Here is a 15,934-nt window from a genome sequence, read left to right on the forward strand (position 1 = left end):
CCCACAAACCCTAGTAGATGCTATATAACAGTTGTATAATAATAATGCTGACATTTATTAATAGTTTTTATCTCAACTGCTACCACTCTATTTAATTTTGTTACTTTGTCCACAAATTAATGCATGTTTGATTACTTTATGCATAAAAATTACGAATAAAAATTGAAATAAATATAAATGTATCCAACAACAAATAATACAAGTTGTGTAAAACCAGTTGGCAAAATTAAATTATATTGATGAATGACATATTAGAACTTTATTGCTTCATTTTGGAGTAAAACGCCAATGAAGAAGTAGTTGAATTAAAAGTTGTGACTTCCAGTAGCTGGGACTCCCATAAAGTCAGGGTTGGGATTAGGATGATTGTCGGCAAACAGCCTGGTGCCCAGGTCACCGAGGGTCAGCCCTTCCTGATGTGTTAATCGGGATTAAAGTTTGGTCAAGCAAACACCCCCCTCCCTCGCACACACACCCCCAGAGGCCCTATAGCTGTAAAAGCACAAACACAGCGCAGGTTTAATCCCCTAATTAAGCGGGCTCCTCCTCACCATTTAACCCCCAGAGAAGCCTGCTGGCCCTTGTGCACTCTGCGGCGTTTGGTCACCTCCAGCCCAGGAACTGCATTGTTTACCAGTGGATTCACTCTGCAGATAAGGAAACCATCAGAGGACCTTAAACCACCCCCCCAACACCCACCCACACGCCCTCCCCGGTTGATAAAGTTGAATAGAAAAAGGCGGCGCATGGGCTTTGAAGAGGGGCGATCACAGTCCTTAATCCGGGATTTAAGGGGTCTTCCAGAGTTCAACGTGTTATGTATATGAATGCAGGAGGGAGGTGTGAAGGTGCCCCAGGAACATGAAGGTTCACATGGTCACCACACTGAGATTTGCATCACTAAAGATGATAGTCAGTTGATTGGCAGGTTTATAGAGCTCTAATATGTAATACACTGTAACAACATATTTGTCAATATAAGTCTTTGGTATGATTGCAGAGTCTGTTATCACAGGATTTTGACGTAATTTAGTAGTTTGTAATTTATAAAGGAAGACGATAAAATGCATGCATTTACAACCAATTTCAGGGACTTAACCAGGTTAAGTTTGTAATAGTCAGCAGTTACTGGTAAATGGTATATAGTTCCAGGTTACCACTTTATAAGAAAAAGTCACTGCTTCAAAACCACTAAAATGATCCTTCATGTTATACCTGCTGTATGAGAGAAAGTGGAGGTCCCGTGTGGCCACTTCATTTGGAAGTGGGTCTCGATGTGTTGTGTGGCCAAATGATGGTCATGAATAGCACCAACATTAGCGCCAGTACGGCCTCACTGTTGTGTTGTCTGTTATTTTTTGACTTCTCATTTCAATAAATATGTTTCAAAATGAGCTGTTATTATAGTACATAGCATCGGCCCATGTCTAGTTTATCACGTTTCGTCAGAAATTACAATATTGACATTGCTAAATTTGTAATGCAACTAATGACCATTTGCAGCAAAATGAAGTGTTGACTTCCTTACGGGTGGGGGATGTTGCCACTGACGGACCAACGAGAACGTGAGAGTCAGGGGAGGACTTACAATATTAGCGCAAACCTGCCACCATGTATGAATTTGTGGAACTCGGCATGCAATTTCAGAAAATAATAGCGAACTACTGGCCTAGCCTCATCTCTCCACAAAGTTTTGAGGAAATCTATCATTTATCTATTTTTGTTAACAAGCGAATTAAACGGATGCACTGTAACTAGAGCCTTTTCTGTGCATCAGGTTGGCCATTTTTGTGGAATGTGTTTCCAAATCACCCGTAATATTCATGGACTAAAGCATTCTGGCTCCGTGATTCTTGTTGTGCTAGAAAAATATCTACTTCCAGTGTAAAATTGCACTCATACACATTCGCTGACTGAATTCCGCTGAACTCATGTCGTTCCAAGTGTTTGTGGTAATGATGACGCCGGCTGTGCTTATGGTGTTTAACGTACATTTGATGGCTGGCGCTCACCGTGTGTTTATGTGCTCTCTGACAGGGAATCCTCCTGAAGCGAAGTGGCAAATCCCTCAACAAGGAGTGGAAAAAGAAATACGTCACCCTGTGCGATAACGGCGTGCTCACTTATCACCCCAGCTTACATGTGAGTCTCATCGTGCCCGCAAGCCCCTCCTCCTCTCATCACATCCCATTTCTTTCATGTGGTTGGTCTGAGCTCCTGAGCTTTTTCTCCTCTCCATCCCGACTGCTGAGCTTCACTGTCTCTCCATTGCGATTACATTTGCATTTGCTGCATCAAAGTCGATTACAAACACGTAGCTAATGACTTGCCCGAGCCTGATTGCCATATAATGGCTATTTAAGCCAGTGTCTGGCGTTAGTGTTAAGCAAGGGGGCGTCCTGGTGGTCATCTCTGGCGTCCCGCGGTGCTCGTTTCTGCTAATGGAGACATGGCCGCGGCTTCGACTCCACGCTGCCTTGTACTTGTAATGTCTCTCCCCGCGTGGCAGCCGAGCCTGACTGGCCGATCACATCCATCTTTGTCAGGGTCCCGCCGGGGCCGCTAATACAGCTTAAACACTCCACTGGCTGTCGATGATACATGGAGGAACAGCCGTCTTTCTCCACAGCTCTTCTTATAACGCTTACTATGTTTATGGGAATGGTTTTGTCGATGATGTGTAGAAAATATTTGTTTGTTTGTTGACAACTTGGTCAAAATGATTCTTGTTCAAAAACATAACATGCATGTCATGTAAATGGTACATAAAAAAAAACAAAGTTTTTATGTGCAGTCCAGTTCCACATGTATGACCTGATGGTGCACATGCAGTGTATTGATTTTTAAAATGTAATATTTAATTTATTGGAAAAGGATATTTAAGATATTTGCTGGAAAATATTTTGTATTTCAGAATTTTGTATTTCAGAATGCATTTATTCTGAAACTGACCTAATATATAGTGTAATAAATATAATCATATAATGCTAATTGTTGAAGAATTAACAACATGGGCCAAATAATATTTATTATGTAATGACTTGAATTATTATTTTAAATTGATAATGTTTTATTGTTTGTATTTTTTATACCTTAATTTAAAATTAAGTATTAAATTAATTGTGTTCTTTTAAAAAGTGAAATTAAATTGTAAATAAAATATAAAAAAAATTGCAAGTATATAATCACTCTCCTGACTGTACTCCCCGATTTGTGATCAAATCATAATGTAAGGCACATAAATATGTATGAAATATGTGAAGGAATTAAGTTTAAAAAAAGGACCCATAAACTTATTATCCATCCATCCATTTTCTATCCTGCTTGTCCTCATTAGGGTCGTGGGTATGCTGGAGCCTATTAATGTAATTATTTAGTATATTGTATGTAGTAATGTAGCTTATGTCTTAAATGTACAGGCTACCAAAACAATGCCATGAAAACGGAAGGCCAAAAGGTAACTGCATTTATTAGTTTTCAGTTAAAAATACACATGTGAAGAACTACAAAGGTGTTCGGTTGCATAACATACACATGCATGTCCTCTTACCCTACCAAAGTTGACGCTCAGCTCTTTTCAGCTCTTTTCTTGAAGACCTATTATGTCATAATTCAAAGTATTGTTTGGAAGCTGTTTTTGCACAGCCATCCACATTTTGTCCTCCGTCAGCTCCGTCTTGATCCGGAACAGGATAAATGGCATGTAAAATTATATATCACAAAATATATTGAAAGGCAGTGATTTGTACATTTAAAGTAACATAAATAATGAATTAAATTCAGTGCAGTGGTTGAGTACTATTTGAAATGAAAGCCTCTTGCTGACAGTTCCCCGTGACCCCCCAGGGGGGCCCGCCCCCACTATTTGAGAAGCGCTGTCCTAATGAGACTAAGCTTTATAAAAAAAACGGATGGATGCAGAAATTGTTTCCTGATCTACTTGACGCTTGCATTGTGTTTCAAATCGACTCGCTGGTTCTCCCATCCTTGGGTGTTAAAAGCATCTGGTAGGAAATATCACAAGCTGTTAGAGTCTCGTGTCTAACTAGAGGGCTCAATAGGAACAAATTGAGTGTTGAACTGTCGTTAGCCAAGATATGCTAGGACAGCGATATACCGTATGTAATTGACTGAACATGCCACCTCTTGATCATTACAGCCATTACAGGTCAGCAGTCTATGAGGGAATAGGGTCGCGTTACTTTGGTAACAGCCCGAGCCTGTTCGGCGCTGTGAAGCATAGCGATGAAGTGCGCGCGGAGGTTGAGAAAAAGGAGAGAGAGACAAACATGGGAGTGAGTAGGATCCTTTAATTTCACAGCCAGCCAAGCCATCCACACAATCACCTTCTGTTAATTCTATCTGCTACATCAATTAAATTGTTTGTAGAAACTAATTGAATGTGGCTTAATCACACATCTTAATAGCTTTGCACGCTTCGATCTGGCTGTTAATTCCCGCAATAAAACGAAATGAGAGCGCTCACTGGGTAATTAGCAAGGAGGCTTGGGAGAGAAATGAGTGCTTTATGACATGGTAATAAAAGCCAGGAAACTGTGGGTGGAGGGCGACAAAGGCCGACATCTCCTCTTTCTGCTGAGCTCCATGATTTTCACCTTGGCTTGCCACATTCGGGTGGCTTTGAAGCAAATTGACGATACAAATTGAAAGAAAATGACTATTTGCGTTCATTATCTCGCAGTGTAAAGAGGCGGCGTGGGCACAGGTGATGTTTAATGACTTGTCCACTGTCACACAGCCACAGGGGATGCTCCTCCATCGCCTGCGACTATCTAGCGGGCATGGGCTTTTCATTTGTTATTCCACCATGATTCCTGCATTCTGTTTTTGTGATATTCATGGTTTTATTTCTTCCGGATATGTCTTATGTCACCTTTATAATTGCACATTTCAACATTGTGTAAAAATGCAAAAATAAAACAGTGTCTTCCTTTCTTCCTGTAGGACTATATGCAAAATGTGCACGGAAAGGAGATCGACCTGCTTCGGACGACGGTCAAAGTTCCTGGGAAACGACCCCCGAGAGCAGTGGCCACCGTCGCCCCCACCGCCAGCCCCAAGACCAATGGGTTGACCAAGGACCGTAGTGCTCTGCAGCTGGGCATCGGGAACACAGGTAGCGTTAATTGCCTCATCGCTGCATTATAAGGTTTGATGATGAGTCTGCAGCAGTAGTAGCACATAATTGGTTATCTAATCTTCATTAAGTAGAAAATTATCAATATTTGATGGAAGAATGTAAAAAATATATGCATAGTAATGATGAAAGTGTATGAAATGAGATTGTGCGTATGATTAATGAAATGATTAATGTTAATCCTTAACCATTTATTGGCAATGGGGCCATATTTGGTAGATACCATGTGACTTCTCTTGGGCAGCCAGTCAGTCAGTGACAAGTTTAATGCGCTTACTCGCTTTCTAAATGTATTTATATATATATATATATGAGAAAATAAATGGGATTTCAGGTTTCGTTACATGACTGTACTCTCCTGGTAATGATTAGCGATTAAAAAAAATGCATCCCAGCAGGTTAATTATGTACTCTCCATATGTTCCCCACATGCAAATTAGCTGCCTAGTACATAGTTTGCACAATTAGGCCTTAACGAGCGACCGTGAGATGTGTATTAATGCTTGTAATCATTCGTTTGGGATGCATTTGAACATAATGGACATGTTGGCAAATAGCAATACGTTTCTTCGACCTATGTCCTAGTTATGTCTTCACTGGTGGCTGCGATCCAAACATCAGGGTGGAGGTTGAGGTTTAAAAATAAAGCTCCCATTGAGCAGCTGGCTAAAGCAGTGATTGGACATTAAAGAGTAATTAATAATAATTAGCTGTCCCCCAGCAGGGAGGTTGGTCTTTCAGTGCTACTGTGTTTCTGTGAGCTGGGGCTAAAGCCAAGTAGCCAGGAAGAGGGGAATCTGCTGAGCCAAAAGGGCAGGGACCCTTGGCGCTGTCCTGCCACTAAGTGGATCAATTAGTCAAACGTTGAGAATATGTAGGAGTTTACAGAGCAGAGGACATGCAGGCAGGGTCAGTCTGTCTTTGAAAAGGATTTTTTTTTTTGAGGGGAAAGACTGGCTGGTGTCCAAGCTGTGTACCCACTGAGAGGATGCGAGCAGCCAGATTGATATACTTAAATATGCAGCAAAAGATTTGCGGTATTAGCAGCCATTTTTTCTCAACACACTACACAATACGTCATTTTGCATATTATGTTTGTAGAATGTGCTACATTCCAATAAAAAAATAGCTGTGGACCGCAAAAGTCCCCCAAGCCACACTTTGAACACTCCTGCCTTAACATAAGCTTCCTCCCAAGATTATCAGTTGCCATGCGCATCTCATCTGAACAATGTAAGGGCGATGCGCCTTAATCTCCACTTAGCAAAAGAAAGGTTACAAATCACATCAGGTCTCTCTCCGGGTGGAGGACCCTCTTCTGATTATGCGATCAGGGTTTTGATTTCATTAGACATGCAATTGATGATGGGAACAAAGGGGTAATTTCTCATTCATGGCGCCTAAATCACGAGCCTTGTCTTTTGCCTTTGGTAATTCATTTGTCCCTTTTGGATCTAAAGACCTTTATAATCACCGCCAGAAGAAGGATGGGGCGAGGAGGGGCGGGGAGGATGAGTACTAGACGGGAAGATGATGAGAAGAGAGTAAATGTGAGGATGAGAGCGCCCACGAGTTTGCCAGGCGGCCAGGTTTAATTCCTCTGCTGGCTGCTGAGCGGAACCTTTTTTTAAATGCGATCCTTCGCGTGGTGTCACCAAGCGACAGGTACATGCCGTGCCATGCAAGCATTAATAGGCATAGTCACTTTTAATCAAGCCTGTGGACGAGACAAGAAAGTACTGTTTTGGCTCTTTTTCACTTCCCACTACTTACTTGCCATACTTGCTATTGATGCTTTTCTAAAGCAGATACTACCGCTGCTGCTTATTGGTCGAGCTTACCATGTTGCTGTATCTTCGTTCTGGGTGCAGTATTACTAGAATATTCCTCAGTCTCTACTTTTATTAATGAGAAATGCCAAGATTTTGTAACTAAAAAAAAAAATTCCACCCTTGTCCATCTCTGTGTGGAGTTTGCATGTTCTCCCCGTGCATGCTAGGTCAAAAACATGCTAGGTTAATTGGCGACTCCAAATTGTCCATAGATATGAATGTGAGTGTGAATGGTTGTTTGTCTATATGTGCCCTGTGATTGGCTGGCGACCAGTCCAGGGTGTACCCCGCCTCACCCCTGAAGACAGCTGGGATAGGCTCCAGCACCCCCGCGACCCTCGTGAGGAAAAGTGGTAGAAAATGAATGAATGAATGAATGAATTTCCTCGGATTTCCAAAACGGTCTGTTTTAATTTATTCCACCCATGGTCTGCCACCGGTCACACTCCCAAGTACTTCAGGACTGCTGCTGAACCCCCCCTTCTAACTTTGTGGATATACGAGTGGATAATATATGAATAAAGCTTGCTATTGGAGAGGTTGAAAAGTGGTTTTGAGCTAGTGCTATTTCATGAGCTAATGGCTAGAGAACCCTGACTTACTGTGTATGAACTCAAAGAGTGGTAACGCAGGTCCGCGTTTACTGTGTGCAGGCATATTGTGTCCGACATTAATACATCTTTCCTGGTGAGAGTGTGTGGCTTTCTCATGGCCACATTGTGGTTCTCCTCACCTCTGTGGACACACGGCAGCAGTTTGTCTGATTAATACACTTTTCCCCGCGAGAGCACACTGCTTCTAGCTTCAGCAACAGTTTAGTGGATATTTTACAAGAAAATCTTCTTCTCTTGATGGGAATCACCAACTCCAACAACTTGTTCCTGAGCTTTCCTCGTAGAAAGACTTCCGGGGAGCCATGGTGAACAACCATAAACCGAGTGAAGCACAGCTGTGGGGAGGGCAGTCCGAGAGCATATCTGACCTAAAGTGCATGACCATATAAGGAAGCCCGGCTCCCTCTGACATCACAGGGAGCCAGTGTTAGAAAAAGCTCTCTGACACCAAGTGTTCAGAGCCATCCCTAACTTCTTTCACAGCTCACTTCCAAATGCGAAAACCTCATGATCTGAAACGCTCTTTTTTACTCACAATCATCTATCATGAATAAAGCTTATTTTGAGCTTGCATTTGCTGAATGATTGTGTGAATTTAAGAGCTAATATGCTAATAATAAATAGTAATACAACATTATGCTTGCTGACTGTATTGTTTTAAATAATAGCCCATTGTTCCGAAATTGATAACCTTTTACATAAAATTTGATTTAATTACATTGTAGTGGCACATCGAATCGTTTACCACAATCGACTTATTATAGATAATAACTTATTTCTATCTGGGATTAAATATGGTTAATTCTGAGTTAACGGTAGACAAAATGTTATTAATCACAATCTAACATTTTAATCGATTGACAGCCCTAGTTTTTGTCCTTCTCGCCTGTCCGTTTCAAACCTATTTTAAAATTTTGAAGAAATACATTGGAGGCTATTGCTAAAATGACAGCCATCTTTGTGTCACTTAAAACATGGTAGCCTGAGCATAAGCGGGGTCTGTGAACAAGGCTCTCAGTATTGTACAGCAGATTGATGTTAGACAGGCTGTCCTGTATATCAATCTAGTGACAAACATCAGTGAGAATGGATGATAGGCAGATCTTTTTTAACGCCATGCAATCGACCCACATTACGTTCAAAATAATACAACAAGGAACTTTCCCAATACTTATATAGCAGTCTTATTATTGCTTATCATGTTTACTATACTAGACAATACAAGTATAAAGGTGATGATAGGAGTGTTCGTTCATGTCTACATGGCTCTAATAAGGTTAAAAAAAAACATTTTTAGAAAGTCATAAGCAAGTCTTCCATGCTCTAACCATGAAAATATTCAGTTTATTAATATTGAATCCTACTTTGCGGAAATTCACCTATTGCCGTCGGGACTATAGATAGATTTGCATAAATGTTGTCAGAATAAATCTAATGACCAAAACAAACAATAAGCAATGTTAATTGTGGTGTAGCAGGGATAGCTGTGATAGTAGATGATATGGTAATATGTGGGGGTCGGAGTGGGAGAACATAGCAGGACAGGTTGTTGGTGGGAATGATGCTGATGATGATGATAGTGGTGTATTACACACAGGCAGATGATGTGCTGCCCAGCCCGCATTAGCATGAATGCGTCATTATGCCAATACTTGTACATAATGGCAACAACTCCACAGAGGGTCGGGCCTCGTCACGGCTCATCAACCCGCTGACGGCCTCGGCCTAAAGAGAAGAGAGGCGGCGCCGCTTCCCGCTTAATCCATCGCTTCTACTTAGCTCTCACACACACGCGCGCACACATACACACACATACACACTACCATGACCTGACTGCATAACATTTATAACTTTTTATTGCAATATTTTTAAGCATAATCATTTTCTTGCTGTCTAATACTGTATTTTTTATAATTGTAATGATCTAGTTTATGTCAAACATAAAAAACAAACAAAAGTTACATTGAAGACCATCACATTTACACTTGCACAATTCCACACGTCTGAAAAGAAGTAGGAAGAATCAGATCTTATTTAATCCTTCTCTGTGCCTCAAAAATGTCTTCTCGTCCTATTTTTAATATATACCACATTACCAATTTTCTGAATGGATGAAATAATATTAGTAAAGTTAACTTAATTCAGTAACAAAAGAACATAAATTGACAGAAACCTTGTGTAGTACGTAATAAATCAGCACAATGTATGTTAAATTACATTTTAATTCATGAGGATAGATAAGTACTGGAATAAAAACTGACAAAAATTATTAAAAATAGTAACTCAGCCAGGTTAAATGATAGAATTGAATAAATTGCTGTAAAAATTGATTACACTCAATTGATTCTAATTAGATGGCATGATGTCAGCGATGCTAATATAGCAAATCTGTTGATCAATAATTGCCTGGAAAAGCAGATGTAATCATGTATTGTTAAATTATTATTATTGCATTCATGTTCACCTTGTTTGGGATTAACCCCTATGTTGCCTTCACCCATACCTGTAATTCTCAGCTCCTAACCTGATCGTTTTGCCCTTGGCTTGTTTGTTAGTGCCCCCATTGCTAAGGAACTTGCTAGAATGCGTCTAGGTCGGGCCTGGCTGGAGCCCTTAGCTCTTTTGAATGCCACAAGCTGATTATTTCTCCACTGTAATTACATTATCGCCCCCTTTATGCAGGAGTGGTCCATGGGGACTAATGGGTACAGCCATGTATAATTCATTTATCATTAGCATCCAATTTGACAATTAGGTTGTGATTGTTGAATTTTAAATAGCAGACGAAGCTCTTTTGTCATTATCTTCCAGTTTTTTTTTTCTTTTAGCACGTCAAACTTTAGAAAAAGGTGGCCTTTAAAGTATCAATATTTGATAATTATACCTTTTGGAAAAGCTTTGAAAGCATGTTGATCCTACACTAGCTTGTAATTAGTGTTAATGCATCCCTGGCATCTCTCATACAGTATATAAACTGCCAGGAAGCTGACATTTTTCCATTGTCCCTTTTCTGTATGAATGGCACCGCCTAGTGTAAAGCTGACTGGGGAGTTTAGAGATAGTGTTGTTTTTTTATTTAAAATTTAGTACATGTTTGTATATTTGTGGATGCACCTTTCGCGTATTCAGTTGCTGTGTGATGCATTTAGGGCTGTTCGTAAAGTGTTTGTTCAAAGATGACACTGTGAGTCTGTCATTATACCGGTATTTAAATTGACCTCCACTGCCTTCCAATGGGTTGACAAGCCATTGTAGTACTGATAACTTTGAGTGGCTCTTGTCAAAGAAAGACCTATTGCTTTCTCACTGTCTGCAGGGTCCAAAGGTTATTAAAAAGTAGCCGCTTATACACCGGAGTTTTAAAGTAGTAAAGTTAAAGGCAGTTTTAAAGTGCTCTCTTTTTTTAGTCATGTACAGTTAAAGTATTGTTACTTTGAATCTGAATCGGGCAACTGTAGTAACAATGATTGTGCAGTTAGTATTATATGTACTTTGTAATACATAGTATTAGTAAGTAAGTTAATAAGTATAGCAACATTTCACAACTATTAACTGTTACTTTATTTGCCATGTCATCATAAGCGGAGGAAATGGATGGATGGATCATCATAAGCCCGTTAATGAGGTCCACGATCCGCAGTTAGCATAAACTCACGTGCCAGGACCACATTTGACCCGCAGGCCTTGAATTTGACACCTGTGGCATACACAGTCTCCACTTTGTTGAGTTCTGTGTAAAAGGCAAATGTGGCTAAATGCCGGATCTTCTGTTACAGCTCTGATTGGATGTATTTTCCTGTGTAAAAGAGACGATCTGTCGTTGTACCTCTACATTGCCTACTATAGCGTTCTATAATCCTGGTGGACGAGCATCATCATAGTTGGCTTTGCGCACTAGCATCAATGCTAATGTTAGCATTTAGATTAGTAAATGTTTGAGCTTAGTCCATGTACAAACTTGAAATTCGATGTTAAAATAATCAAACAATGTTTATTTATTTGTTATTTTAACCACTGTAGTTTATAATATTTAGTATTAACAATTAATTTCTGTATTCCTGTATATGGATATTGTTCCGTACAGCCGGTTTAATAGAAGGGAATTAGGAATATGTGTCAGTAGTGAGTTTTTTTTAATGTTTAATACACATAAAATGATGTTAATTTGGGATCTAAAAGTATGCCACATTTATGGTTCAGTGTAAACGGCCTAATGATATTTCTAACTTTAAAAAAAAACATGCAAACTACTAGCAATAAATACAATTCTAAAAAAATTATTAAAAAAGAAATAATATATATGCAACAATACAGACATATGCAACAGTAACAGACGATATTACAAGGTAGTTACACTTTCTGTCTCCCACTCAATTCATATGTCACATTTCTATTAAAACAAAGTTTTCCCATTTGTTTCCCAGTCCTCCTCCTCCTCCTCCTCCTCCTCGTTTTCTGCTCTGATTTCAGCATGCTAATTTCTTCTGTGCGCCTCAGCGTGATTCCCTCGCTCTCGTTCTCACTCGTGCTGCGATGGCACTCCCTCCCCTCTGGGACCCCAAGATTAATATTCTTGGGCCCAACAAGATAATTACTGATACTAATTAGACATGATTATGTGAATTTGATACACTTATTACTCTGGATAATGAGTAGGACATATTATCCTAACAAGCGCCCGTGCCGCTTAGTTTACTTAGCGTGCGGACGACGCGCTATATGTTCCTCTTGTTATTGCCTCAATGACACATATTATGCTGTAATTATTGAATAAAAGGGCCTTGATATACAGTATATATATATATATATATATATATATATATATATATATATATATATATATATATATATATTTGGCTCTCTCTATCCCTAATAGATAGATATATACTCTAATCTCCATCTTTATATACTGTATATATATGTCTGTGTTGTATCATCGTCAAACTTATTTACTCATTAAATGATATTCCTTTTTAAATGAATGCAGGTTTGTAGTCGGACTCTTCCTTTATTCTCAATTAAACAGCAAAGATTCCTTTCCATTCCTGTGAGTAGGATTATTTGGGATGTGTCAAAGTAGGAGGAGGAAGGACCTCACATGGCGCCGCCGAGCCCATGAATTAGTAAAGAGATCCTAGGCGTCCGCGGCTCGCCTGATTGGAGGTTAGGAGGAGAGCGCCCGCTGACGCCGGTGGAGATGGATGAGGCAGTCAGACAGAGGGATGAGGCGCGATAATTAGCGTTCAGAGTGTATCTTGTTAATTAAGGCCTCATTAGAGGCGGAGAGCGTCTGTGTGTGTGTTGATTGTTTGAGATAAAGATGGCGACAGCCTCTCCAAAACTTTTGACTAAGTCTCTTTCCTCTCACACTCATGCATGACAAGTCTGTCTTTTCTTTGTCCTCCTCTTGTCAGGTGCTCCTCACTCCAACAGCAGTACTTCCCTCCAGACGGGCGCATCCATATTTGGAGGCAGCAAAGACGGGATGCACCAACGCTCCTTCTCCGTGTCCAGTGCTGACCAGTGGAATGACGCCATCAACACCAGTACAAGCAGTGCACCCCGTAAGAACATTTTTTTTTGTGTCACACAAGATCACATATTCTAAGAAAATCAAAGAATAAGATAAGGTTAATATTAGAAGATACATTGCAGATACAATATTAAACAGTTAGATCAAATAAAATGAAGGTGGTCTTTTATTACTTTAGTTTATGATTCAGTTGAGATGAATTAATGGTTTTTAAATTAATATCTATACAATGTAAATATAATGTAATTAATTAATCATAATATAATAATACTATTAATAATAGTGACTTAAAACTCAATATTAACTTAATAATATTAACTTAAAATGGTTTAAACATTGGTTTTAAAATGTTGGTAAGATTAGTTACAACTTAATTTAAAATAAAACAGGGTTGATAGCAGGTCAAACAAATAACTCAGAAATAATAAATAGTTATAAATAATTGCAGTTTAAATGTCTATTTACTGCTGAATGAGTGTAAAGAGCAATTCCAGTGAGCTATTATATGAGGTGAACTATAAGAATCTATATGTTGACATGAATGTCAGAAGAAAATTAAAACTAGTGACACACAACTATGATACAGTATATTGTATGAAGGGAAGGACAAAGTTTCATCTCAATTGTTGCATAATTCCTAATCATTACAGATTACAGATGAGATGGACTCATACGCTATTGAAGTAGTTGGAATTAAGCCCACTTAAGGTGAAATTTTTGCCATTTACTAACGAGGCTCATTTAGCTGATGAGCTGATCTTTGATCACTTTGACCTTTTTTTACATTTTTAGTTTGCTGCTCTTTGAGCGAGACTGAAGGTTAACTTCCCGCCGCCACATTGCATCTTGTCGACAACTGAAGTCAAATAATATATTTGCCATGCATGTCTTCGCCTTCCATCATAGCCCCCCCCTCTCCTTCCTTTCTATATTTTGTGCCGCTCTCTTCTCTTGCGAGGAGGAAAATGAATGTTTTTCGGGGGTACCATTCATCACCAGTTATTTCCCTCTTTGTGGTTGGCAGTAAAAAAGCACTTAAATGCACATCAACAGAATAACAGTCATTTCCATGCATGTTTGCACTCTGGTAGTTCTCATTAGCGCGGCGGCAGCAGCAACGGCGGCGGCAGCGCCGGCTCCCCCCACCTCTCCGGTCCTCCACCCTATACCCCCACCCGTCCCCTCCATTCTTCCTTCTCCCAGGGGCCCCGGCAGTTTAAAGAGCGCACTTTACGAGCGCTGCAGGAGACCAACTGTGTGCGCGGCCCTCGTAGCTCAGACGCACAAGCCCCCTCCCGTCTCTCATTTGGACCCCTTGAATGATCAATTCTGCTTGGACGTCGACACTTCTATCACTTTCCATCAGCACCACACCTCAAAGCAGAATAACATGAATTTGTGGCCTCTTGAGATGAATGAGCAGAAGTTGGCCTTTATGTGCAACATATTGAATATATCCCCGTGGAAGGACTAAATATGAAGCGGCAGTGTTTTAGAATTTGGCCCATTTTATTTAATTTCAGTGCAATCAATAAGGTTAAAATGTGATTTTTAGCAAACACTTTCAGAGAAAGTAACACAATAACAAAATACTACTTTTACAAAATGAAAATGGCTAAAATTGAAAAATGAAAATGAAAAATTATTTTCATTTTCAAAACAAAGCTAATATGCTTGTTTTACCAGAACAATAACAAAAATGTCCACAACTCCTGTTTTGGATTTCACAATGCATTTATTTCTAGTCTTCTCACATTAGTAACTGAAAACCTGGATGAAAAGCAGGTTTGCCCTCCTCTGCTGGGCCCCTCCAGCAGCATCCGCTGCCTTCTGAACTACATATTTAGTTGTGTCTGTGTCCTCGGCATCCCGGAGTGGATAGAAAATGTCGGCATTCATCTGTCAGCTTGGCACCACTGCTGAAATCACTACGCACAATGCCTGTTTCAAGCGCGGCACACACGGTCACTCGTCACTGTCCACATGATGTGTGGCTGCTGAGACTGACGTGCATCCACCACTTGTGTGCACACGGACTCAGAAGTGGTTGCAGAAGGCACGCGTGTTGCACGTCATCCGTAGCCTGACGCAGACCCGCACACAACGAAAGTTCCTCCTGCACTAAAAGTGCTACATAGTGTCTGCATGCTCTCAAATCCGTACTGAGTTGGTACTCAGTACAGCGGATTGGTACCAGGGCTTTAGCCGCTGCCCAACAGATGATCACATCGCAAGCCTCAAAAACTCACCACAGTGCTCGCCCCCATCATAAAAGCCTTAGTCGCTGTAAATGCTAGTTGAGCATTTATTAGGTGGAATACATTGTTGTGGTCGACAACTCAAGCTGTATGTAAGCATTTAAAGAAAAGTCTATCTTTCAGCCTTCCAAGCGATTAAAACTGTGACGTTGCTTCACATTAGCAGTTCTGCTTGTGCTGAGTGTTGTCTTGAATGGCAGCACGCAGCCACACATGTAGCAGCTACTGGTCCAGGCGTCTGTTTCAATTTCCCTGCTCGCCTACAACAGCCCCCCTGAGACGAGTCATTAGCTGGCTCAGACAGCTGGGGGCACAGGGGTCCTCCGTATGCTTCTCCTCGCCGACAACCTCCCACCCTCGGCTGCCTCCTCCTAACGTCTGTCCCGGCAGCACAGCTCCGTATGGCTGGAACCTGCCTCTGAAGTGACAGCTAGCATTTGTTTAATGTCGCTTGGGGTTAAAGGGGAGCACTACCCCTCAGGGTCGGAGTGGGGCGGGGGAGCTCCAACAGAGTCATGAACACTTCTAATTATCAATAT

The 15,934-nt window shown here is 40.5% G+C and overlaps 1 protein-coding gene across 4 annotated transcripts in view; it reads left to right on the forward strand.

The window, feature by feature from the left end:
• Nucleotides 1-15,934, forward strand: part of agap3 (ArfGAP with GTPase domain, ankyrin repeat and PH domain 3) — a 133,775-nt gene that overhangs the window by 87,469 nt on the left and 30,372 nt on the right. For all 4 annotated transcript variants that reach the window (XM_058069016.1, XM_058069017.1, XM_058069015.1 and 1 more), the window contains 3 exons: nucleotides 2,038-2,142; nucleotides 4,966-5,137; nucleotides 13,019-13,168. In XM_058069016.1, the coding sequence (XP_057924999.1) occupies nucleotides 2,038-2,142; nucleotides 4,966-5,137; nucleotides 13,019-13,168 (427 nt within the window). The remainder of the gene's footprint in view (nucleotides 1-2,037; nucleotides 2,143-4,965; nucleotides 5,138-13,018; nucleotides 13,169-15,934) is intronic.

This window comes from Doryrhamphus excisus, chromosome 3 (genome assembly GCF_030265055.1).
Source record: "Doryrhamphus excisus isolate RoL2022-K1 chromosome 3, RoL_Dexc_1.0, whole genome shotgun sequence".
Classification (NCBI taxonomy): domain Eukaryota; kingdom Metazoa; phylum Chordata; class Actinopteri; order Syngnathiformes; family Syngnathidae; genus Doryrhamphus; species Doryrhamphus excisus.